The sequence below is a fragment of the Anas platyrhynchos genome, chromosome 11 (assembly GCF_047663525.1).
Source record: "Anas platyrhynchos isolate ZD024472 breed Pekin duck chromosome 11, IASCAAS_PekinDuck_T2T, whole genome shotgun sequence".
In the NCBI taxonomy this organism is placed as follows: domain Eukaryota; kingdom Metazoa; phylum Chordata; class Aves; order Anseriformes; family Anatidae; genus Anas; species Anas platyrhynchos.
The window spans coordinates 12,978,102-13,002,362 of NC_092597.1; the positions used below are offsets into that span (position 1 = coordinate 12,978,102).

Consider the following 24,261-nt stretch of genomic DNA (forward strand, 5'->3'; position numbering starts at 1 on the left):
CTTGAGACTTTCAAATATTTAATTGCATTTAAGCTTGTATATCCTGAGTACTGTGTATCCTGGAGCAGATATTCCAGTGGCAGTAAGTTAAATATTGCTCAGCCTTCCGTGATTTTTTTCAGTTCCTTCTCCACATCTTCCACAAAAGCTGGGAAATTCTGATCCATAAGACATAAGCGAATGAAGGGCCCCAGCTCTTGTGCGCTCCACACTGAATGCCGATACACAAGGGGGAGCTCAAACTTCTGTTTCAGCACAGACTGCAAAAGGAAAAACAAAGGTGTTGCACTAATCTTGTACATAAAAAGTAGCATTACATGGTTTTTGTAATGATGCAGCTACGTCAGATTTTCCTTCAGTATTTAATAAAGATGCATCTGCCTTGTTATTATGCTGTTTGAATACTTTCAATCCTATATGATTTATCTGTGGAACTCTTTCCCCCTCACACCTGGTTTCAATTCTAGTATAGTTCTCGTGCAGCTCTGAATTCGTGCCTGTGCCATTATGAAATGCTGGTTTCCTGGGTAACATGACTTCCTAGTGAATCCATTCTGTGTAAGAGAAAAGGATCCTCTGCGAAAGGCATGTACTGCAGTTGTAATTGAGCAGGGATAACAAAACAATGTGGTTCTAAGCTCTTAATTTAGCAAATTGTCTCTTAGAAGTAAATGGGGCTTTTTGAAAGGTGTAGAACATCTTTTTCATCCCAACTTGACCCCTGCTCTCAGCTTTTCCCTTGGTGGTGCAGGAAGGATGCCAGTCATGCTATTTTTCACTTCAAATCTAGTAGCAGCATGCACTGAGCTCAAGGAGGCCCTCACCGCCTCCTGGCATCCATGGACGATGCCAGATCTCATCCATTAGGTACAGCGGAGAAGCGTGCGAGGCTAATGGCCTGGGAGGTTGCTGGGCAGCTCCTGAGCACTTTCCATGCTGCTGTGTGACTACAACAACCATCTGAGGCATCTCGACTAACGCTTCATTTTGGCTGGCTGCCAGTGTTCCTGCTGGATGGGGAGCCATACTGAAGAAATGGCAACTTCACAGAGTATAGGCCCTGCCGCAGCCAGGGTTGCTGCTCATTGTAAATCTCATTATTCACAGTGCGTGTTAATGACTTTAAATGTTTGTGTACCAATGCTGTCCTGTTGTTCAGGCTGCAAATACAGACATTGCCACCCACCTGCTTTCTAAATTGCTTTACCTGTCTGTTCTGAAGTCATAAAAGCATCAGCTAAGATGCTGTTTGGATACTCTGCATGGGAGAGCCGGAGTACGGAAGTCAATGAAGTGCTGCTTTCATGTGAGGTAAGCATGATATGCAGAGGCAGCTGGTGAGCAAGGTGAGTGGTCCTTGTGTTATGGAGGGGGGTCTGACGTAGCTGGGCTTAAAGAACTTCAAACACCTCACTTGGCCTCTTCCTTGGTATGCCTAATGACATACTAGGGCTAAACCAAGCCTCTCCATCTGGAAAAGTCAGGATTGCTGTTAGTTTCAGTCAGGCCCTAGCTTCCGCTGCTTGAACCTGAAAACAGGGCAAAGTAATGAGGTGGGCTGCTTGGGCATGCTCACATCAAGCTGTGTTTGTGGGAGGGGGGAATCTAATTTTTCCTAATCTTACTGGTTCAAAATTGCACTGTTGATGTTGTCCTATCTCATGTCATAGTGTTGATTGGAGAAAAGCATCTTTAAACGCAAAATAGAGTGTTTAAAAATGATTATTCTCTTTCAGGTATATTTTATATATTAATATATTATATAACCAAAGCTTTTGCCATGCATATTTCTGGCACAAATGCAGAAATACTTCCCCATGCTGCTCCAGAGCACCAGCTGAATGGGTATGTCTCCAAAGAGAACTAGGAAAAGACGCTCAGCCCTGAATTAACTTCATATTGTCAGGGCATGGGAAATCAGCTCACAGTACAGTTGAGTTAAGCTGACTAGAAAGTGGAGGGACAAGCAGTGAATGATGTATGAAACTACATCAAGGAGTCTTTGAAAGGGAATTTGCTGGTAATTCAAGGGAGAGATGGATTAAAGCATACAGCAAATAAAAAGCCTTGTTAGCAGATAGCTTTGTTCAGAAGCAGGTATCATGCATTTGTGATTAAAAAAGAAATTTTTAGAACCTGAGGTCTTATAATGTGGTATTAATTTACATTTCCTAGTATTGCCTCTTAAAGCAGAAATTAGTTGTGAAATGATTATGGAAAAAAACAGTTGCTAAAGGCAAGCTCTGCCGTGTCTGATCGCTCTGTACTGAGTGTTCAACAGCAGAGCTAAATTAGCCCTGGGACAGGAAGGGCATACTGTGCCCTGTGCAACCACTGTCACTAATTCCATCTGTTTAAGGCTCACAGGTAGCATCAGGGAAACTGGAGGACCTAGCGCGGTCCTGAGGCTACTGTTCACATTGTCAATTAATCCATCTGCCTTCACTGCAGATAAGAAGCACAAAGATACACAAAAAATACTGTAGGTAGCCTCTGATGTTGAGCTTGCTCTCTGAGCCCAAGTAGAAGGGTAATGGATGTAGTTTTAGGTTTGCACTCAACTGCCTAGCAGGGGGCATATAGAGCTTTTCCAGTGACTTCCTAAGCAGTAATCAGTGATGCTTATAATGAGTAAAGCAAGTCAGTCAGTCCCATTGTTGTCAAGCTTCAGCATAACTAGAAGTACTAGGCTACAGTCTGGAGGATCACTACAAGGAGAGAAAACAAACCTGTGAATGAAACAGCAAGGTATGTGCTGCAGCTCTCAACACAGGTAGAGAGTTTGGGGAACTCTGCTTTATGAAAACAAAGTGTTTGTTAACAATTAAAAGCATTTAGGTTTTAAAGATGATAAATTTTTAAGAGGGAGCATAGGAGTTGTCCCTTAAGCCACTGATGTGAAGAAACAACTCCATCACTCCGTCGATAAGGCAAAAGAAACTAGTAACCATTAGAAGCAACTGCACAAAAAACAGGTTTGAAAGAGTGTGGTTTTCTCCCCAGTCATCTTGTTCTGTGCTGTCCCAAATTCACAATAAGCAACATTTAACTCCCACTAATTTTAAGCACAGCTTTACCCTGGACTTTTGGTTGAATTGTCAATTGAATTATGGATCTCTTGCTGTAGGTCGAGAATGATTGATGTTTTCAGACTTAAACTAAGTAGAGATAATATCTGCAGAGTCAGTGACATTTATTTATAAGTGACCTCTGGGTATTTCTTTGCTCTCGGTGTGGCAGCACGTTCTTAGGCAAATGGTATAATTACACCATGAAATCTCTGGCGTTGCAGCTTATTTCCTAGTTCCAGATCATTACGCTAGAGCCAGTGTTTTTGTTAGTACAGACAACAGCACTGATAGCATCCACATCTTCTGTGAAGACACCTACCAGGCATTTACAGCATATGAGAGAGCTTTTCCTCTGTGCTTGAGAGATTTAGATACAGGATCCAAGTTAGATTTATTTGTTCTTTTTACCTGTGCTAGCTGTGTTACAGATCTTCTTTCTCCAAGGCTTGTGTAGGAATCTGGTAGAGGCTCATCTGGCTAGAAAATATCAAATGCAAATAAGCTGGTTACCAAGAAGAGAGTGGGTATGTGCAAGAAGGGAAATGGTTCCATTTTTAGAGAGAACGGGAAGAGAATGTGCTCAGCTACCTTATGCAGTAAAAAGGCATCTCTTTTTATGGAACTTTAAAGCACATCTGTTAAAGTCTTCAGAAATGAAAGACATGAAATAATGGGCCTGTAGTTAAACTGTCATATCTAAACCAAGGTAACTTTTAAACTACTTACTGGAAGTACCTTTAAAGAAACACTGTGCAAGAGTGCTCACCAGGAGCAGGCTTTTTAACTTCCCATGGGTTATATCATTGAAAAGATGGCTTGAGGTGTCAATTCTGTTCTCTGAGTGAGGCTTTCAGTCACAGAGTGAGAGCAAAGTGATACCAATAGTGTGACTAGTAGTGTAGAATAGTATTCTGCCTTTAAGTAGTTAATTGAACTGTCATTCTTTAACTCATCAGGAAAGGAGCAAAGCCCAACGGATAGATAAGTGTGCTTAAAGACCAAGCAATGAATCTTGAAGATCAGATGTTGAAGGTCATACATCTCCTGTACATCTTCCTTCAAATAGTGTAAGTCAAATTACCAGTATCGTCCACCTCTTCCCCCCACTATCTCTACCACATGTTGTTTTCACTGTCCAGTCATGTAGGACATTTCCTGGATTATATCGTGAAAATAATGCAGCTGAAAACTTTGACATTCCCTTTTCAGGATGCTGTTCTTGGCCCTTGGTATTTTATTGCATACTCAACAGTTTCCCTGGCTGAGTTAGCTGCATGGATGTTTTTTAGGGATGGCTATTCAGAAGATCACGTTTACCAAGAGACTGTATATTAAAGAATTAGTCATCCTCAGCAACACTGCTTTTGCCTCTTCCAATCCCCTTAAGTCAGTGTCTTAGAGGGAAAACATTTGCTCCTACCCTGAAATCACATCTAAATGTGTCAGGTTAAGCTAAAATGTATACAATTGCTATGTGTACACTTATTAAAACTACAAAACAGGAGTAGGTAAATGCAAAAAAGAGAACACAAGTCATGGTTACTTAAATGTCTCTGACCATTTTTCTTGAGCTGTGTAATTCAGCTGAAAAGCTGCCAGGTGGTTCCCAGCTTGAGGAGCTAAAACCACTTTTTTTAGAGTGTTATTTTGTTAACCTTTTTCAGGCACACTGAGAAAATGGCAATATGATAGCCAGCTTCTGTAGCTGACTTCCTGAATGATTCCATTCCGGTTCACTAACTGAGTTTCCCTGCATGCAAGCTGATCTTTAGGTTTCCCAGTTCTTCCCATACCAGCTTTCACGAAAATTAATACAGTTCCTGAGATACAAAATATGAAGTAGCTGGCTAGAGGGGAGAAAAAAAAAAGTAAATTCATTTGCTATGAGAAACACTGGTTTGATGTAAACAGATACAGAACTATAAAAAATATTGTGCTATTGAGCTCTGCTGATTTTTTTTTTTTTTTTTGTCTCAGAGTCTGTACTTAAGTAGAATAGGCTGTCATTTACAGATCTAGCACTGATAGGTGGCCGTTTTCCTGTTTTTGCATCCACATACTCTTGCTTGCTTACTACATGTAGTACTTGTTCAGCATCTTCTGCTTGACTTCCACCACTGAGACTGTGACAAAGGTTCTGGCTTTGGTCGTCGGTTACTTGAACAGGTACGTACTCCGCAAGTTTCTGAACACAATTGCAGCAGTGTTCCAACATCTGTTGTTTTGAATCTCCACCAAACTGAACTCGAAACATGCGGCATTCATTCTGCTCAAAAACAAAAAAGAAATTAACTGTTCATCCCCTCAAAGTATTTTGATTTAATTAAGCTATTAGATATAGTTAGGTAGATGGTGATTAATTCTTGGATCACTGCACCAAGGTAAAAAAAATCAAGTTTTCCATGCTGTATTTTCATTTATCCCAACAGCTAGATGAGACTATAATTTGCAATTTGAAGATCAGTTTAAAAAAAAAAAAAAAAGCAAGCAGGGACACTTACGACTAATACAACTAAGCGTTTTGCCATAACAATGGGTACAGTTATAGCAGGGAAATCTAAGTTCTTATTATTGCTGCAAACTCCCTAAGGATATTCCAACTCTGACTGGTTATTGGTGACAATAAATGAGGTGGCACTGAAGTAAGCACAAGTCAACTTTGGCATCTAAACTAAAAGTTCTGGGAATTATGTTCCATTTAGAATTTATATTGTCTGCATTAAAATCAGCCTTTCCTACCTAGTGTGCATAGCTAAATATAAATTAAGTTTAGCATTCCAACTTAATGCCACTGTTCCTTGAGTAGAAGTTAATGCAGTTAATCAGGAGTGAAAGAAACTGAAATGCTTCAGCAGGAAGAGTACTATGCAAATGGAAAGCTATTCTGTAACCTCTCCCTGAAATCATTCCTTGGAAACTTTCTTGCTGGAAACCAGTTTTAGTCCACCTCTCTTGCAATGATGCAGACGTTCAGACTGGCTCACTGCAGCTGTCCTTGGACATGAAATGGCAGATACTGTACATATACATCAGCATATATATTTCATTATGAGAATCTTCCTGGTTAATAAAATGAAGAATTAGTTACTTCAAGTAGTGACATAATATTGAGAATTGCACAAAATCAACCCCCGGTGTAGCTTGTCATGCTGAACAATAGTATTTTTTAAATACACGGAGAACCTGTCATGCACAATAAGCTTCTCTTAAACACATCCTACTGATAAAAGGCAGCTACATATTGAATGCACTTGTTTATAGAGTGTATTACTGGGACTTTCAGTTTGATCTTGAAATTTCAAATGTAAAACATCGTTAAAGCACCAGAAAAGGAGCAAGTTTTTCTTTCCTTGGACTGATACAGCTTATAAGTCTTCATCTCTCTAAGGTTTCAACATCAAAGCCATTTTTTAAAATGTCTAGACACACTGCTAGCCTGCTGATTTACATGAATACAAGGACATCTTTCACTTTAAAGTTTTTTGTCTCAAAGATGAGCCAGCTCTTTGTGACAGTCTGTATGTTTACATGCATGTTATTTTAAGATGTGGCTATTGCGTAAAGTGATTTTTATGGCGCTGTGAGTATAAAAGGCTTCCTTGATGCCTTTTAAAGGGAAAAAGTCAAAATAATTCAGATGGTAGCACTTGTTTTTACCAGCACCCAGTTAGATCTCCTGTCATTAATGAAGGTGTCAGCTTAACTGGGTCAACTTCACGTAACTGAGCACTGATTTGTGGCTATGCCAGACAGTTAAGTTCTCATTAAAATGAGAGAAAAGTAAATTCCATCTTAATTTGAATTCTTTTTGGAGACTTTCAAAGAACTCTTATTTTAGTTACCCCTACCATCTGCAAATCCATTTTCAGTCAGAACAATTTGTATTGCCATTTGCCTTTTTGCAGGGACTGAATGGTTAGATACTTAGGATTACAGTTACAGACAGTAGGTTTTGTGAACTAAACACCTTTTTCCTTTACAGAAAGAGAGCAATCCATTTCAGCTGTGCATCAAGTTTTACCATTAACAGTGCTAGGCAGCAGCACCTGAACTGAAGAGTTCAAGAGCTGAAGTACTGAAGAACTTTTGAGATCACTTCAATCTTCCCACGCTAGAGAGGGTGAGCTCAGTGAAAGCAGTATGAAGGGGAATGGCCTACTACAAGAATAGTAAGAATTGCTACTGTTTACAGATTTTCAGATTAAAGTTTTTTTTCTTCTACATAGGGGCACATCAAAGACCAATGTGAGCAATTACTAGTGATGGAGCTGTAGAAAGGGTAGTCAGCCATGCAGCCTTCATTCTAAGACACAAGTGTGCACCTGACAGGTATGGCTTCAGAATTACATGCACATATGTTTCACTGAATAAAGTTTCTGATAGTATATCTGAGTTTTAGTACTAGTCTGTGAAAGGTCTTGCTTTTAAGCATGGTAACACTAAATTTCTCAAAGTCTAGTTTAGAAACTCATTTTGCTAGCTTAGAGTCCACAATGCCCTATTAAAAGAGTATTTTATAAGAAATGAGAGTAAGTTTCACTGTCAGTGTATATTAATGACTTTCAAAAGCCAATCTTTTAATGTTCACTCAGTTTCTTCTGAAGTACATAATCCCAGTGATTAACCTCCATGCTTTTTTGACATAGATTACCTATAACTGTGAAGCAGGTAATATGCAGAGGGTGGAAAAGCAGAGAAGAAAGAAAATAACTGAAACCAGTAAAGTAAGGAAATCAGACTGAAAACAAGGAGCAGAAGGTATATCAGAAACATTAGAATAGTAGTTAGTTGCACATGCCCCTTAATTGCTTTGTGCATGCAAATATAGGAACTGGTATTTGAAAACATAGCTTGCTTTCCTCTGCTTAAATGGCTTCTGCTTTGTCTTTCTCAACTCTGCTTCAGTCTACCAGGGACTAAGACATAACCCTTCACATAGCGTGGCTGGCTCCCTGAATATTTTTAAATGATTTTGAGGATTAGCACAGAAGCAATATGCACTGATAGCATTTAAGGGATTGTTTCAGCTACAATTTAGGATACAAAGTAGAGAAGCTATATGATAGGACTGCTGCAATACCATTAAATCCACTTTAAGTCATGAGAATTTATGGTAAGTAAACATTTGGATGCAGTGAATTCATTTAAGACTATGTTAATATTCCTCCTTTTCCAAAATGTCCCTCAGAGCTTTCTTCGAGCCTCAAAATGATTGTGACGTTGATTTTTGTTTCTTGTGAGATGCAGTAGAGTCCCTTAATGCTGTGCTGGGGAACTGGTTCTGTTAATTCCAAAGGAAACTGATGATCTACTGATTCATCAGAACTAATTGTTTCAACAGCTCAATAGTCTTCTCCAATGATATTCCACATTTTATAACAATCATCTGACAAAAATCAGAGAACAAAGGTGTTTTGGTTTCAGGCAAGCATAACCCATGAATTTAAAACACATCAAGATACTTATTTTTTGCATTTCCTAGTGCTACCATTAGTTTAGGCTTATTTTGAAACAAGATGAGTCCTTATATCTGTACAATGTTTATTATACCTCACGTGTGCTTTTATCTTGCAATTAGCAAGGCATTCCACTTTGCAAATTGTACTCTTTGGTTTGTAACATCCTATGAAAAAAAACAGTTATGCACCTTTCTTGAAAGGAATCAGATAAGAGATACAAATAGAAGTAAGGAAGAATTTTTGCAGTTTCCAGCTCTCCTGGATACTGCTATTTGCAATTATAATAACCCGCTCTGTTCCTGTCAGGGGAGAATGCCAGAACGTCTCAGAATACTTGAGATGTTTTTATGCCTTAATAGTTCAGTGCTCTGTGCCAACAGTTAAAACTGGTCTCTAGCAGCTACTGAACGGGGGGCTTATCTCTTTCCAAAATTCCTGTTTCTAACTAAAGATGAACTCCCTCATCACGTAGAGATAGCTAAACTGGAAGCAACTGTTTTGGCTGAAACAACAAAGCCTAGAAAGTATCAGCAGAGGAGGGAGGGCTATTCTCATTTAGAAACAGCTTTTGTTTCTGAAAAAACTGCTCAGCACAGATGGTTAAGGACTTTCCCAGACTTCACCTAAGAACCAAGAAAACTGCATCTTACACTTAAGTTGGTAACAAACAAATGCCATGTAATTTTTTAAAGGCTAGCCAACCCCTTTGCATGAGATCTGAGGGGAAGACAGAAACTCAGGTCTCTTCTATTAATCTGAATATCGAATGTCTGAATCGCCTACTGGGCACTACTGTGCCAGGTCTCAGGAGCCAGAAAATAGCTAAATAATTGCTTTAAATACTTCATGGGCCACAGCGAAGTATGACTGATAGGTAGCAGGCTTCTGTACATGTCAGAGAATTGCTTCATTTCTTTAATTGTTAGCAGTGCAGTTTCCACACTGTGGGCCCATTTCAGGTTTTATACAGTCATGCTGGCAGATGAACTCTAAAATAAATACCAGTCTAGCTGTTTTAATAGCTAACTCTCAGAAAGCAGTCTAAAAGTCTCACATAGCAGCAGCTACAAAAGCCATTACGATGATTCAATTCAGTTTTGTTTCATACTTAAATTACAAAACAAAACAAAACAAAAAAATGACTTTAATTTATATACACAATGTACATTATCTCAGAATTTCTGGTTTAATTTATCCAATATTAGGAAACCTTAAGAAACAGAACTGAGTTAGCAATTGGAAATATTAAAATTAACTCAACCCACCTTTGACTTTGCACAAAGCAGCAGGCAGTCTGCTCTTCTTACTATCTTTAACCATTTGTGGCAATCAATTAAAGAAAAGCCTTCCTGAAATAAAGCAGGATACAAACTACTTGCACAGCAAACATGCAATACTCCAAAGTACACATTCAAATTACATGATACAATTTAATCCCTTATGAAGATTACTGTCATCTGAATACAAGCATCATTTGTATCTATCACATAATTGCCAATATGTAATTTTTATCACACTGAATTAAATTGGAGTCTGTAGCTCCGGTTACAAGGGTATGTCATGGTACATTCTAATTTCCATGTATACTTTTCAGTGTGCATGTTATGAAAGTCTCCTTGAAATGCATAGTAATAGCCACAACGAGAGCTTTAATCAGTCCTTCTGAATCCCATGAAATTGCCTGAGAAGGCAGCAGAGGGCAGGCAAACCTGAAGAATGGGCCAGCAGTTGGTTTATCTAAGGCCCAGACAGGCACTTTCTCTAGATGGAACCCAGGTAAACAAGGAGCAGCTTTGGTAACTCGATAAAGATGTTTTTATACTCCCGTTCCATTAACTGTCAGTCTCTTCAAACAAGATGGACTGCTCAGCATTCTGTAAAAATACCCCAGGAACCTGAAAACACCATAAAAACCTTCAAGACTAGGGACTGTGTTCCGCAAGTAATTCCACAGGCTGCCACACAGTCATTATTTAGGAAAGTCTAGGGTAAAAACAAAATAAACAACAACAAAAGCCAACACAACCAAGCTTAAGGGCAGGGAGGTAATTATGTAACCTGTTTTGTGTTTATCTGAACTAATACTGCTTTTGATGACCTCTTTACATAGGCTGCTTTGCATAGGTGTCCTAAGGGCCAAGAATTAAAAGTCATGCCCATCCTGGACCATCAAAAGCGTGCTTTTGCCAGTTCATATCCATCTTTTGCAGGTCCAGGCTAGGAAACCATCTCCCATTCTAGTTTGGTACAAGAAGTTGCCTTAATAAGACACTGCTTTTAGTATGCTGGCACCAGTTTTAGAGTCCCACGTAGCAACTGGGTGTAGATTTTTAACTGAACTTTTATGAGGAATATCTATGAAATGTTGGAAGAGTCATGCCAAATGCAAACTGGATCACAGACTATTCTGATCAGACACCTGCTGTGATAGATTCCAGAATGGTAAGACGGTCTGCAAGTATTGGTCCCAAGTGATTTAGAGGCAGAGGGAGAAAAGAATCTGCACTGTTTTGGGGAAGGTGCAGACAGCAGGTAAGATACCTCAGCTGCTTACACTGAACCCATTCTGTCTGTGGGCAACGAGCACATTCAGTGTGCCTCAGGGTAGAACTTACTAAGGTGTGAAAAGTCTCAAGGTCAAAAGAGTAGGAAAAACTTCACTTTGTGTCCAAAGGGAAGTGCCGAGCTATCCTCTACTCCTACATGAATTGTTAAAGGAGTCTGGATGCTAAAAGGGATGAACTGCCAAATGACAGACCTCACGAAATAAAAGAGCATCTTCCTTGGTAAGTCATCACTCTCCAGCCGTACTGCGTGATGCAGCTGGACTGCTGAAGTTCTGGAGCAGGAGGGTATCCTTCTTCCATGTACAGACAAAATCCTCTCTGTCAAACAGCAGGAAGCCTCTAAAGGCCAGTTTGTCACGTAGTCTGACACAGGAAAGGAAGCCTGTGAAATACTCTTACTCCTTTGTTCACCTGGCATTTTAGCATCCTTGGCTTTGAGGTATGCAGTTTTAGCTTCTTTTGATAGACCTGCCAGACAAGAGCTTGCTATGCAGACTTTAAAGTTGTTTTAAAATAATAATGCCGAGCAGAATGCCTGCGGAGTAAGATGAGATTAGCAGGCAAGGAAAAGTACCAAACACTGTTAGAACATTTCTGGATGTTGTAATTTCAGTTGTATATGCCTCAGTTGTATATGTGACTTTGCAATTTTGCTAAGGATATTCATGTACAGAATTTGGCCCCCAAATATTGCTTAACTCTGAAAATGGAAAGGTGCTAGCAAGTTAGCTGTGCTCATGCTGCCGCTGCTGATAGAAGGGATCCACTAAGGAAGCAAGGAAAATGGAGCTGAAGCAAGATGAGTAAAGTACAGAGTAGAGGGCAGTCAAGAAGGAAAGCAACTGGTTGCAGAAAACGTAAGTATTGCAAAAGAGTTTGAATGGCACAGGCTCTAAGGTCAGAACAGAGAAAAATGTGGGTTATATAGAACTGGACTATGTAAAGCAAAAAAGATATATTTAAACCATTCCTTCTAGAAAAAGTATGTTCTTGAGGTTTATAGAAATAATCTGAAAAGCAAGCGTTCTCAGTGTTTGGAGTGCACTAAACCCGAGAGCATTTAAATCTATTTTGGTGAAATAAATGCAAACCAACTTAAGGTTAATTCCATCCCACTGCAAGGACTTACTTCATTCTTCCCTCATTTCAAGACATAAATGTTGAGCATTTCTTAACTTACTCATATTGAGGGGAATATCCATACCTTAATTCAGAACTGCTCACTCCTGTTAAGCAGCCAGACTAAGATCTGGACAACCAAACAACCCAGGAAATAATTTGTGTTGGAGTATGACTGCTGCTAGTGCTTACATGCTTAGTGCTTCCTGCCATAGGTTGTTTATCCATTGCTGCTTGATTTCCTCTGTTTCCCCTGCCAAGTCCTGAAAGACTGTTAGTGAAGCAATTCTAATATCCCCCTCTTTCACTAGACCACTTTCCTTAACTTGTGGCCACTTCTGCTTACTCTGTTCATTTTGGATACTTAATGTCTCTGATGCACACCGTGTTTATTTAAATATAGCTGTTCCCATACTTAGTCTATTTTTATAGTGTTTTTCCTTTCACTGTAAGACGTAGGTAGAACAAATGTTTTCTCCATAAAATAATAACCCTTTTCACAAAGATCATAAAAGGCAGCTAATGTTTAACTTTCATACCAACTATTTTACTGATGCTTACCAGGTTGGCATTCTTTTAATGTGCCCTGTTTCTGAGGTAAAATCAAGCTGGGGAAAAAAAAAAATTATATATATAATTTTTATTTATGTACTCCTAATTATTTGACCCAAAATTTAATTAACTGAAATTTAATGTACTTGGAATTTAATTAACTGAAGAACAAAACAGAAAGTGTTTCCTTTTCCCTTGCACCTTTGTTGATTGTATATTTCCAGGCAGAAGCAACTAAGAACAGCTAACCCATAGAACTGCTCAGACTTAACTCCATCGTTAGATCGCTTATATCAGTAATTGTAATTACAATCAGAATCTTCTAGATTTTCCTCAGTTGTAAGCAGAAAACACCTGATTTGGCACCATGTTAAGAAGGTTCACTGTTCCTCATGGCTTTTCCATGTTACTTCAGGCAGCATAGAATCTGTATTTCAGGCTGCCTGGATTAAGACAAGATTCTTCTTAACTGCATGAACTTTCTTGTCAACACTGAAGTAGTTACAAATCCATGTATGAAGTTAGGTAAGTGAATTCTGAACAGCAAGAATGAAGACCAAAACAACTCTGTCCCATGTTCCATATCTCAGTTGAGAGGATGTCTGTCACCATCCAGGAACTAAGTGTGCGGTAGATTCTGGAAAATGCATGGCAATATATCAAGATTATAGTGCATTTGATCCTTTCTAGAGATGATGAATCAACTCTAAATCTGCTCTCAACATATGCACGGACAAAAAAATAGTAATAGCACCTCCAGATTGCTTCCACCGTGCTGACAGAAATACAGAGAAAGCAGCTGTGGGCAGTGTTCCCCTTGAGCAGGCACCATCAGTACCTGCTTTACATTCAGAGTTGTTCATTGCTGAGCAGTACTGGGTACGAGCAAAGACAGATGGCAGTATAAGATTCATTGGGAATATAGACAGAAAGGCAACATAAAATTGGGCAGGAACATAAGACTTCGAATGTTTGCAATTTGAAGATACAAATGGCAGCATTTCTGAAAGTTTGATCATTAGCGTTCCATCATGCCTATAGCCTTTATGTTATTCCCTGAGGTCAGGCCTGTAAGAGCACTGCATTCAAGGAAAACAATTTCATACATCTCTGACAAAAATCTGTCTCTCAGAGGGTGGATCCTGAGGGGGAATAAAAAAAAAAAAAAAAAAAAAGCTGAAGCAGAAAACAAAGCAAGGCATTTTCCAAATATTTTGGAGCCAGGACAAGACATGACATATCACATGAGGGAGAGATAATAATGCTGGTCCAGACTTACACCCACGTAGTCTGTCATTACTTGGGAAATACTTTTGTTCTGATTTTACATTTCAGCCTTCAAGAAGTTGCTGGATAATGAGGCCTTTGTTCTGTGTTGCAAGGTATTGGTTTTTATTATGAATACTTCTATTATTGTATCCTGTAGAAACTCTATGGTGCTAAGCAACATCTGAATACATGAACAGATTATTCATTTTATGTTAGGGTTGCCTAAAGGCCTTACAATCAATCTTAACTAAAAATTAAACCCAGAAAACCAAACACAAAGACAAACTTTCTCTCTTATTTGCTGCCAATTATAACGTGCTCATGAAATGCATATGTAACTGTTTGTCCTCAGTTCACGGTTCAGACTGGGGGTATACAATGCATAACCTAATGGATGAGGGACTCAGCTGTGTATCCCACAGACTGGGAATGAGCATTCATAAGGAATTACGAGTTCAGCATGAGATCAAAAAATGTTATTGGGTTAATTAATATTCCAGTGCATAGTTGTCAGAGTGCTCCTGTCTGAAAAATGGAGGAACGTGGCAGAAAAGAGATGCTGAACACTTCAGACAACATCCCGCTTGCAACGTTCTGATTCAAACTGGGCAGCAACATGGTATGCAGCAATTTCCCTGAAAACAGCAATCTTCTGCTTGCAAAGGCCCTGTTCAGTTTCCATGGAAGGCACCTGTGACAGTTTCTTAGTCTACTCGTTGCCCAAGGTAAGCAACAAGTAAGCAAAGTTGCCTGCTCTGACCCCTCCACGTTGCAAGCTCATGCAACACTGCACAAAACCAGCAGGGATGACTTCAACCTGCTATTTTTCCCAGATGGAGAGAGACGCTGCCCAGCTACTGCATCATCCTATGCAGAGCTCCACTTCATGGGTCTACTCACCATGCTGAGTGTGGGTGGTACAGTGAAAAATATTTTTGAAAATAATGTTCACTGTCTAGATGTTAAGTGATTTGTTACATTACAAATGTCAACATTTTTTGACTGCTGATATTCTAGGTATGATGATTATTCAACACTTAGACTGAAGAACACCTTGTTTATTCTTAGAAGTGACTACTTTGGAAACAAAGGAATAGTAGTATTATTTCCAGGTATCTGCACAATGTGGCTAAATCTGTTAAAAGTCTGCAGTAGAATAGAAATGTTTCCTATGGAAAGCAAACATCAGTGGGCGCTCAGTTAGAGTTGAGAAGACTGTTACTCTATCTTATTGCAAGACAGGGAAAAATAAGGATATGAGAGCAGACAGTCTGAAAAAGCTTGTGAATTATGTGTAAGTGTTATGATGAACACTACATAACAGACAAAACTGAGATGCTTTCAGAAACCTTAAGCGAAATCTGAAAACATTCACAAGTACATGTTTCCATGGTGACCTCTTTGATTGGGATTTAGTCATTAATAGTTATAATACTGGAAACTATATGCTTGAAATGTCGCATATAGATTGTAAATCAAGTGCTTGTATATATATGGAAAAATACCAATTTTTATCCTATTGGATTTCCAAAGGACAATGTGAGCTGCCATTTTGCACTTTTAACTTAGAAAACAGCTTACTTTATAAAAAAGACAAGATTCATTTCATTAATGACTGAAAATTAAAAAAAAATAATTCCAGCTTAAAGCTAGAAGTTATGGAAATCAAGCTTTGAACATAATTCCAATCAAACCTTTATTTTTATCTTGTGACTAACACACCTAGAAGTCTTCCTTACTTTTATATCTGTCTCTGAGATCTAAATACTGCCAAATAGATTTTTTTTTTCCTATGATGAGCTGTTTTGAAAACTGAGCAGAGCACAAGTGGCAATACAACAAGAAAGATTCCCCAAACACGACTACTTGGAGAGTGGGGGAAGTAGAAAGTTGTCTCTCCAGAAATTTCCAAGCAATATGCCAGTCTCCAAATTCTTGGGAAGCTAAGAGCGTAGCAGAAACCATGTGTTTCACAGGCTGTGTGTAACTTCGATCTTAGTTCATGTTAAGTATTAGCTGCCTCAACCAGATCTTTAAAGTATAGAATAGGAAGTGGAAAGGAAAAGGATAAAGGCCAAAAAGCCAAGGCAGACAGACAGCAAGCTAACTAGGAATAAAAGGATGTTAAGCTCAGTGTTCTCTTTTTGCATGCAATTTTTTTACTCCCGAATCTCTTAGATTTTTGATCCTAAATGCTGCTGTTAGGCTTGTTTGATTCTGGAGAACTGATCAGGGTTGAACTCATTAAACAAAGGGTTCTGTACAGAGGCAAGAAAGCTAAATGAAGGACTGAATGCAGGCCACACATAGGCAGCCTTGAGGCAGCCGTGCAGGGGACTCGATAACCAATGAATGTCTTTTGCCAAAGCACAGCATTGGGTGCAGGAGCACATGCTGCTGGGTGACAGCTTTCTGCAAAGACTTCCCCCAGACTCGTACAAACTGCAGCCCCTTGAAGGAGGGAACAGCAAAGATAAGCCCCCAACTTGGGACAAACCTCAGTGTTTCACAGAACCTCAAAAAAACAGTTTTTTAAACTACACTTTAGAACAATGACAACTGACCAAGGACCTAGAGAGGCGAATAGAACGCTCATAGGATTAGCTGGCTGAAACACGTGAAAGCATTCCATTAGTAAGTCAAGGTAAGCAATTTCTTCTTTAAGTCCTGATACAAAATACATACTTCCCTAGATCAGTATTTTATTTTGAACTCTAACTTTAGGGTAAGTATATTTTATTAATGCCGCTACTCTTTAAAAATTAGTAGTTGGGTTTAGAAGAATTAGGGCAGGACAGTAACATAAATCTGAAACTCTTGTAATTCTTTACAGATGCTGGTCATATAATACATAATTGTTACAACAGGTATCTATCGTTATAGGAAACACAAACAGGGAAACTGATGTAGTTCCACCACCAAGCAAGCAGCATTAGCAACCTGCTCACTTCCCCAGGTCCCTGTCAGATGTCCCCACTTGTTGCACAGGGACTTTTATCTACCCAAGATAGAGTTGTGAATATCATCTCAAAAACCTGGTGCATAAGTTTCAGGCACTGCGAAGAGAGCATCATGAACATCAGGATGTCTGCTGAATGTTTGCCTAATTAATGAGGCTAGATTCTACTGTATCCTAAGCTCTGTTATCTCGTTAGAAGTCAGGAGGGGACTGGGAGGGCACTAAAGATATTTAGCCTATACTTAAAAGATCAGGTCACAAATCAATTGCTCTGGATTCATTTTATCCTATTAAATAAGCCCTCTTTACAATTTCAGTTTGTTTAATGTGTAGGATATTAAGGATTCTAGCACTGGAATTAATTGCATCCAATAAAACACCAAAATATAATTTTCATGATGCTCTGATTTGGAGGAGGGAAAGGAAATGAGTTGCACGTGTCATACACAGAACATGAAGTATCCTAAGTGTGACCAGAAATTGCCAGAGATGTTGTTGAGATATTTCTGTTAAAATTCCATTACCTACAGTGTGCAAGAATGAGGTTTTCCTAAGATATGCAGTCTGTTAAGCAAAACTGCAGCAAAAGTAGGTCCTAAAAATATTATGCAATTCCAAATGAAATACTGAAAATCAAAACAACAAACTCCCTTTGATATGCATTACACATTAGGTTTTTTTTACGTTCTAGGCTCTGATGTTCTGTTTACCCTTCTCTGGATTCCATTTGGTTCATCACAAGAAGTCATCTCTGGCAGTGTCATTAAAGAATGTTTAAAATGATATCGAGAGCATACCCATTCCCCAAAACAGTCTACCCATTAAAACAGATAACTTAAGTTTTCTTTGGGCAACTGATGGATACACTGAACACAATTACTTCTTAGAATAGGAGGGATGTGCTTCAGTCATCAGCTCTGGAGCATTCTCAGGTACTGTAAGCAATTGCATCAAGCTGCAGCGCCCAAGCAGCAGGTACAGACTGATCTGCCTGGTCTGAAAGCGCTGAGACTTAGCGCATACACTATAGCATGCTCTCTGTTCAGAAAATAGTATTGCAAATTCCATTAGTGAAAAGTCTGCTAGAAGATCATTCATTGAATATTTTACTATTTTATGGCTTGTGAGAATAATTCTGTAAGTCTTCCATAAAATCTTCTTACATGAAGATTTTTTAACTTTTACAAATGCTCGCAGAAGAGTCATAGTCTCACTTGGTCCTAAGAAACCGATTTTCTTTAAGAAAAAAGAAAGGTTTTGTAAGAGTCCTGCTTTAAGAAAATAAAAAACTGTGAGAATATGTAAATATATGCATTGAAGAGAAAATATTTTGATATAAAGGCAGGAATCCTTGAATGTTTATGCCCAAATGGATTGGGTTAATCCAGCCATTAATGAAATACATATTTTCATTTCTGACCAACTGTCTTTCATCTCAGTTTTGTGCAAATGGCGATGTAGTGAAAGTTATCCGTGGACGAAAGGTAAGACACTAAAGAAAAGCATTTGGTAAGCAAAGAACTCCCACAAAACCTATTGCTTGATGTTTTAATACAAAGGGAAGTGTATGTTACACAAAATGGTTTGTATTTTAGTATTTCCTAAATCTTCACTTGACATGAAAAAGTATTTCATGGAAGAATCACTGAGCAACTGAACAAAATATGCCTTCATCCAAAAGTAAGTATTCATGGGATCCATGCTCACTAAAGAGAAAATACTTGGAGCTGTCACTACTTGCATGTTAGCCAACCAAGATCAGTTTAGGAGAAAATTAACTAAGAAGCCGATCAGCACAGAGTTCAATTAACACTAACATTTACTGCAGAAGAATGAATAAAGAAAACTTCTATATGCCATACAAAGCAGCTGAAGTCTGAAGTTCACATTTTTCAACTGATTCAACTGTAACTGATTTTTTTTCTTGCTGGACTTTTTAAAAAGCATCCACCCACAATATTATCATAATAACTCAGAACTTGCTGGCAGCTAAAAAGGTTCATTTTGGCTTTTGTAAAATGTACACACCACTGAAGAACAGATGTACTCTGATTTATCTTCCTAGAGAAAATAGAAGGTACTAAACAAGATAGTTTGAGTCTATTAATGCACTGATTTTACTACATTCTGCACCCATTTTAAACCAGAAGAGATTAAAATACATCATACTACGATACTGCCAGTTTTAAAAGCATCCAATTAATATTTTCTTTGTCAAAAATGTTACCTAAAAGCTTTTTTTTGAACCTATCGCTTAAAATGGTTCATGTTAAAATTCTTGGAGTGGAGTAAGGGTTCCTTTACTGCTGCAATAAAAAAAATATTAGGAACATTCACCACTTTCTGAATTCTTGCATTTAGTTTGCAATTCATTTCATTCTTGGATTACTGCTAGAAGGGAAAAAAAATCCCTTTATTATTCATCCACAGAAATTTTACAAAAATACAATAGTTATTTGAGTTGAGGAAGGTGGTCCCTGTGACAGCAGAACAACTACCAGAATAACTTCCTTCATTTGTCTTTGAAATAACTAGTGGTTGAGATGAGGTAGTGTACTTGAGAAACCATTTGTTGATGTCAGATGACAATTTCTGTAATCATACATCCTGTGATTGCTTAATGCTGTCCTATGACAAAAATATCTACTCTTCCAGAAAGGTTCTTCAGTCTTAGAAAAGGTGATTTATCCATCAACAGCAAATGCCTCAGGAAAGTCAAACTAAATGGGAAATCCTGAAGAACAGCACTTGTTGCAGGTTGGTTGGCTGTGTTTTGTTTTGTTTTTTGTACATTACAGCAGTCTCATTCAGCACAATGTGAAACATCCAGTAGTTCTTGAACCAAATCACACCTCTACTGTAAATTAAGCCTAACTCCGACCAGACCAAGTGCATTTAACCAAGGCGCAACATTCCCTCTGAGAAGACCTGTTACCTTCTTTATTATCTGCAAACTGGAAACTCCAAAGACAATATGGTCACCTTCAGGCTTCTCCAGGGTCTTGCAGCCAGTGGGATCACCATGAAAACTATGTATGCCCTCCCCCCTTATAATGGACAATACTTCTTTCACTATTTGGTGTTTGATAGGGTCACGCAGAGGTCTTGTGCCTCACTGTGTTCCTATGCAAAGGTATAAAGCTGTGATAGTTGTTAATGGGTTCCCTCAAAATCAGAAGCCTGCAGTACATCAAAAGGTCTGAAAAGTAGGGATTAGAAGATGGATCAAAAGACTAGACATCAACAGTTTTTAAAGGATGTAGTTACTACATAGCAAGAAACAGTTTTATAAGTACATCAGAGGGAATTTCAGCACATACGTGTGTTGGAGAACACCTTGGCATTAAAAAGGAAATTCAGTAACCCACGCCAGCAAGTACAAACGAACAGTAAAAACAAGAGCTGAATCATTCCAACAATTGCAGCACTTTATCAGACTTCATACATTCCCTCTGGAGCAGAAACTTGTGTATTTCACGTTATCCTCCATGACAAAATGTCCATTATAATAGACCCCCAGTGAGAAGATGTGGTCTGTGACAGATTCCAAAGAACCATACATACTTGGTTGTGCAAAGCCTGTTTAAACGTTGTGACAGGTTTCTGACAACTCCTGGGAGCTGGAGACCACAGGGAGATAGCACCAGTGAGATTAACCATTTCTACAGTCTGATTATTTCTACAGCAACAACACAGGCTGTACTGCATTGCAATTATTTTTGTTACATGCATCTCAACAAGGAATTTGGAAAATTTCACCAGTGGCCTGCATAATTCTGGCTTGGGTGATACTGAAATGATGCTGAATTTCCAGCGTCCCTGTGTACTGCCTGAAGAAAACCATTCACAGACTCAGTAATGGTCATGCATGCTGTGGTATCGGTGCTGATACCAACTTCTGGCCAACAGCACCACCCCGTGTGCATCACCTTTCTGGCTGGTGATACTGGCTGCTTTACTAAGTAGATTCCATAGACTGGTCATCAGCCTGAAAAGACACCTGCAGATTGGGATTGTCCTAGGCAGAATTTTATCACTGCACGTCAGCACTGGGGAAAGGCACACCTTTCTGGGAGGGCATGTGCTTAAGGAACAAGTCTAACCAGTAAAGGTAAGCCAGATGTTGGGCCAGATCACTTATAAACAAGAAACACAGGTCCAAAGATGCCCACCAGTGTTCACAACTAGCAGAATGGATATTTGCTAGGGTTTTCAGCCAGTCCAGTATGTTGAAGAGGGAACTGTGGGAGGACTACTCCAATCTCTGTCCTGTTGCAGAGAGAAATAGGCACAGGGCATGTTGTACCGATGCATTTTGCACTAGGTAACGTTCAATATGCACAGAGCACTCCTGTAGCATGATCCCAATTACACATTCTAGGAGAAGTGCATCCAAAGGAATTGACAATCAGATTTTAAAATGCATACAACACCAATTTTGTATACCTTCCCTCATACACTTAATAAAACATCTTTGGTGTAGCCTTAACGTTCGTGTAGAAACATTTGTTTCTAAAATGTTTCTAAAATTTGTTTTAAAATGTCATTTTTTAAACTCTTGATATCACGTATTGGTCATATTTCTCAAGTTTTTTTGTTCCATCTCTATTCTACACTATTCCTAAATTGAGATTATTACTGCGGTATCTTAGTGTCTTTTAGAAGCTGAAACAGACCTGAGACATCTCTTCAGAAATTCCTCATTTGGTATTTCAAGCAAGGCAGCTGCCTGAAAGCTTCACTAGCCATTAAACTCGAGAGCTGTGAGAAAGTGCTTTTCTCAGCCAAGTCTTTATAACGCTTTTCTTCCTGCACTCATCCCTTACGACAGCATGCTTTATCTACACATTATTATTTGCCAGATACAATCTTTGCCAGACAAAGTCTCTGAAGGGCTATAGCTTTTGTCCATGCCTTTCTTGCTCATTAGTTAATTACTAAAACTTCCTTTCAGTTAGCCTTTATATGGTTATTTCAAGGACATTCTGCAACGTAATACAAGTCTACTAGGTACTAAACAGTTACAGCTGTCTGATCACTGTACCGAAAACAGGACCAGCCCCAGGAGAGGGGCATTCTGCACTGATTCATTCCCAGCAGAATTTGGTAAGAGACGACAGCAAGTCTTATTTCAGTTGCGTCTGTTTAACTATCTGGACATTCAATTACTACATTCCTTTTTCTTATTCAACACACACTGCTGAAATGCTTTTCATGTTCCATTTTTACCTTGCCCAAAACCACTCAACTTATCCTTCCTAAATATATAAGCCAAATGCTATGCCTTGTACGTGGGCTATACAGACAGCTCTCTGTTAGTTCACTCGTTACCCATTCAATAACCTTAATACACTCAAAGGTCAAAAAATAATAATCAAGGGTATCTTGAATTTTTAAGTTGAATCTTGAAATCTTGAGTACTTACGTGGGTCTCCCCCTCTATATTTAGAAGATATTTCTGTAAGTTTAAGACATTTTAGGAGGCACAGCAAAAACTAATTTATGATCTTATACATATCCTTGTACACATTCTGTATTAAATATGCATTTATCTTAATGCTGCAGCATTTTGCAATGGCTTGTAATTTATTTATTTATTTTTAAATATATTTATCAGACAATTCCTACTTGCTATCATCACTGGGTATTGGTGATATGCACTGAACAGACTGGATCCCACTCTCCAGCACAGGCTTTTTCTGTCATGAAGAATGGAGCAATCTCAACATCAAACCAATTCCCTTAGATGGGGTGTTTTAGGATGTCTTTATAGTTTAGAAGCCAGTCATACTGAAGCACAGGCTGCAGCACAATCAGTTGACACAGCTCTTAAGATATTTTGTCTCCAAGAAGGTAAGATGGATGTTAGATCACATTACACAACATATTGAAAATAAAAAGAACCATGATAAACCAAATTATCAAAATACTAATAGATCACTTGCAAGAAACTAGCTGGATCATATGGCAAATCTTAAATAAATTGTTTTTCTATGTATTTCTTAACAGCATATTTTCTGTTTTCTTATACTGAAGAATTGTTGGAAAAAAAAATCATCTTTCAATGTCAACAGCACTTAGTAATGTGTCTTTATCTAGAGTTTTAGAAGCACCAAGGAAACACTGTTCCTCAGTAGGAATTAATACATGTAGTATTAGTCTGATAAACAAAGAGAGGAAACACCACATGAGAATTTCCATGAGCAAAATAAAATTGGCAGTTTCCTTTCGCTGGGAGAGAACATGAAGCTGAGAAAGGAAAAGAAGTCAATATTGATGCTAATATAGAAGGATAAATGGTTTTTAAACGTGAGAAATAAACAAAAATCAACTTACCAGTACTGTTCTCCCATGGGAAATAAAGAAGTGGCCAGATACAACAATGGTAAGGATAAGATGACCAGATTCTTCATTTGATTCAAAAACCTTTAAAAAGATTGACAAAATAAAAATCCATCCCTGTATGCGCAGAATCTACACTTCCCATTTCTGGTACAAAATGAGAAAGGCTTCAGAGGTCAGTGCTGGAAGTCAGAGGTAAAAGTACCTCCCAGAAATGTACCTGGCCTCCAGCCCCCAGACAGCAGGCAGAGTCAAGAAATATTTACTAATTAGAGCCCCATACGCAGACCTAGCTACTTTGAAAAAACCCATGACCTCTTCGGACTTGATCTATTGCTTTTAATACAGTGAGTGGGTCACTTCTGAGGGACAAGGAAAAAAGCAGGCCATTAACAGATATCACTAATATCATTAACAGGTTTAATTATTAATTCACAAAGGAAAACGCCTCACTGCCTGTGTTAGCTTCATACTCCCAAGGCTAGACAGACCCACCCAAGCAAACTAGTTTAAGAAGAGGAAAAGGCGTGATATTGTAGCATTTTTATTACTATTATTTTCCACCGTTTCACGTTTAGTTTTCACTTGATTATTGCTAAAATAACAAAAGACCCTCCGCGGCTCGGGTGACAGCTACAAACGCCACCCATTTCCACACACGGAGGGCCAGGATAGGAGTTTTGAGGGCAGCAGGACAGAGAAAAGACCCCGGTACCCGGCCACCTGCCAGGAGGAGGCGGTTTGCTCCTCGTCGCCGTCCGTCGGGGGCAGGAAGCGGCCGTAGCGCTGCAAGGGCCACGTCGAGGCGCTGCCTGAGAGGGAGCCGCCTCCACCGCCCGCCGCCATCTCGGCCCTGAGGTGGCTGCGGCTCCTCAGCAGGTGCGGCAGCAGAGGCGGGAAACGGCAGCCAATAGAAGAGAGGA

The 24,261-nt window shown here is 39.0% G+C and overlaps 2 protein-coding genes across 8 annotated transcripts in view; one reads left to right on the forward strand and one right to left on the reverse strand.

Moving 5' to 3' along the window:
• NPTN (neuroplastin) overlaps nt 1–388 on the forward strand; it is a 51,354-nt gene extending 50,966 nt beyond the window's left edge. Inside the window, exon 8 of the mRNA XM_038184867.2 lies at nt 123–388. The gene's annotated coding sequence lies outside the window, so the exon portion shown is untranslated. The remainder of the gene's footprint in view (nt 1–122) is intronic.
• On the reverse strand, nt 2–24,195 carry REC114 (REC114 meiotic recombination protein). 7 transcript variants are annotated; one of them, XR_011811972.1, is made up of 7 exons: nt 24,062–24,195; nt 23,333–23,422; nt 9,796–9,879; nt 5,158–5,337; nt 3,480–3,548; nt 1,208–1,471; nt 126–260 (listed from the first exon to the last, which is right to left on the reverse strand). XR_011811972.1 is itself a non-coding variant. In XM_072043381.1 (6 exons), exons 1-6 carry the CDS (start codon nt 24,182–24,184, stop codon nt 99–101), a joined length of 708 nt encoding a protein of 235 aa, XP_071899482.1. In that variant the 5' UTR covers nt 24,185–24,195; the 3' UTR covers nt 2–98. The 7 variants fall into 7 exon arrangements, 4 of the variants coding, with proteins under 4 accessions (XP_071899482.1, XP_071899481.1, XP_071899480.1 ...); XR_011811971.1 differs by having other exon boundaries at nt 5,146–5,337; XR_011811970.1 differs by having other exon boundaries at nt 5,083–5,337.
• Between the last annotated feature and the right edge of the window lie 66 nt (nt 24,196–24,261).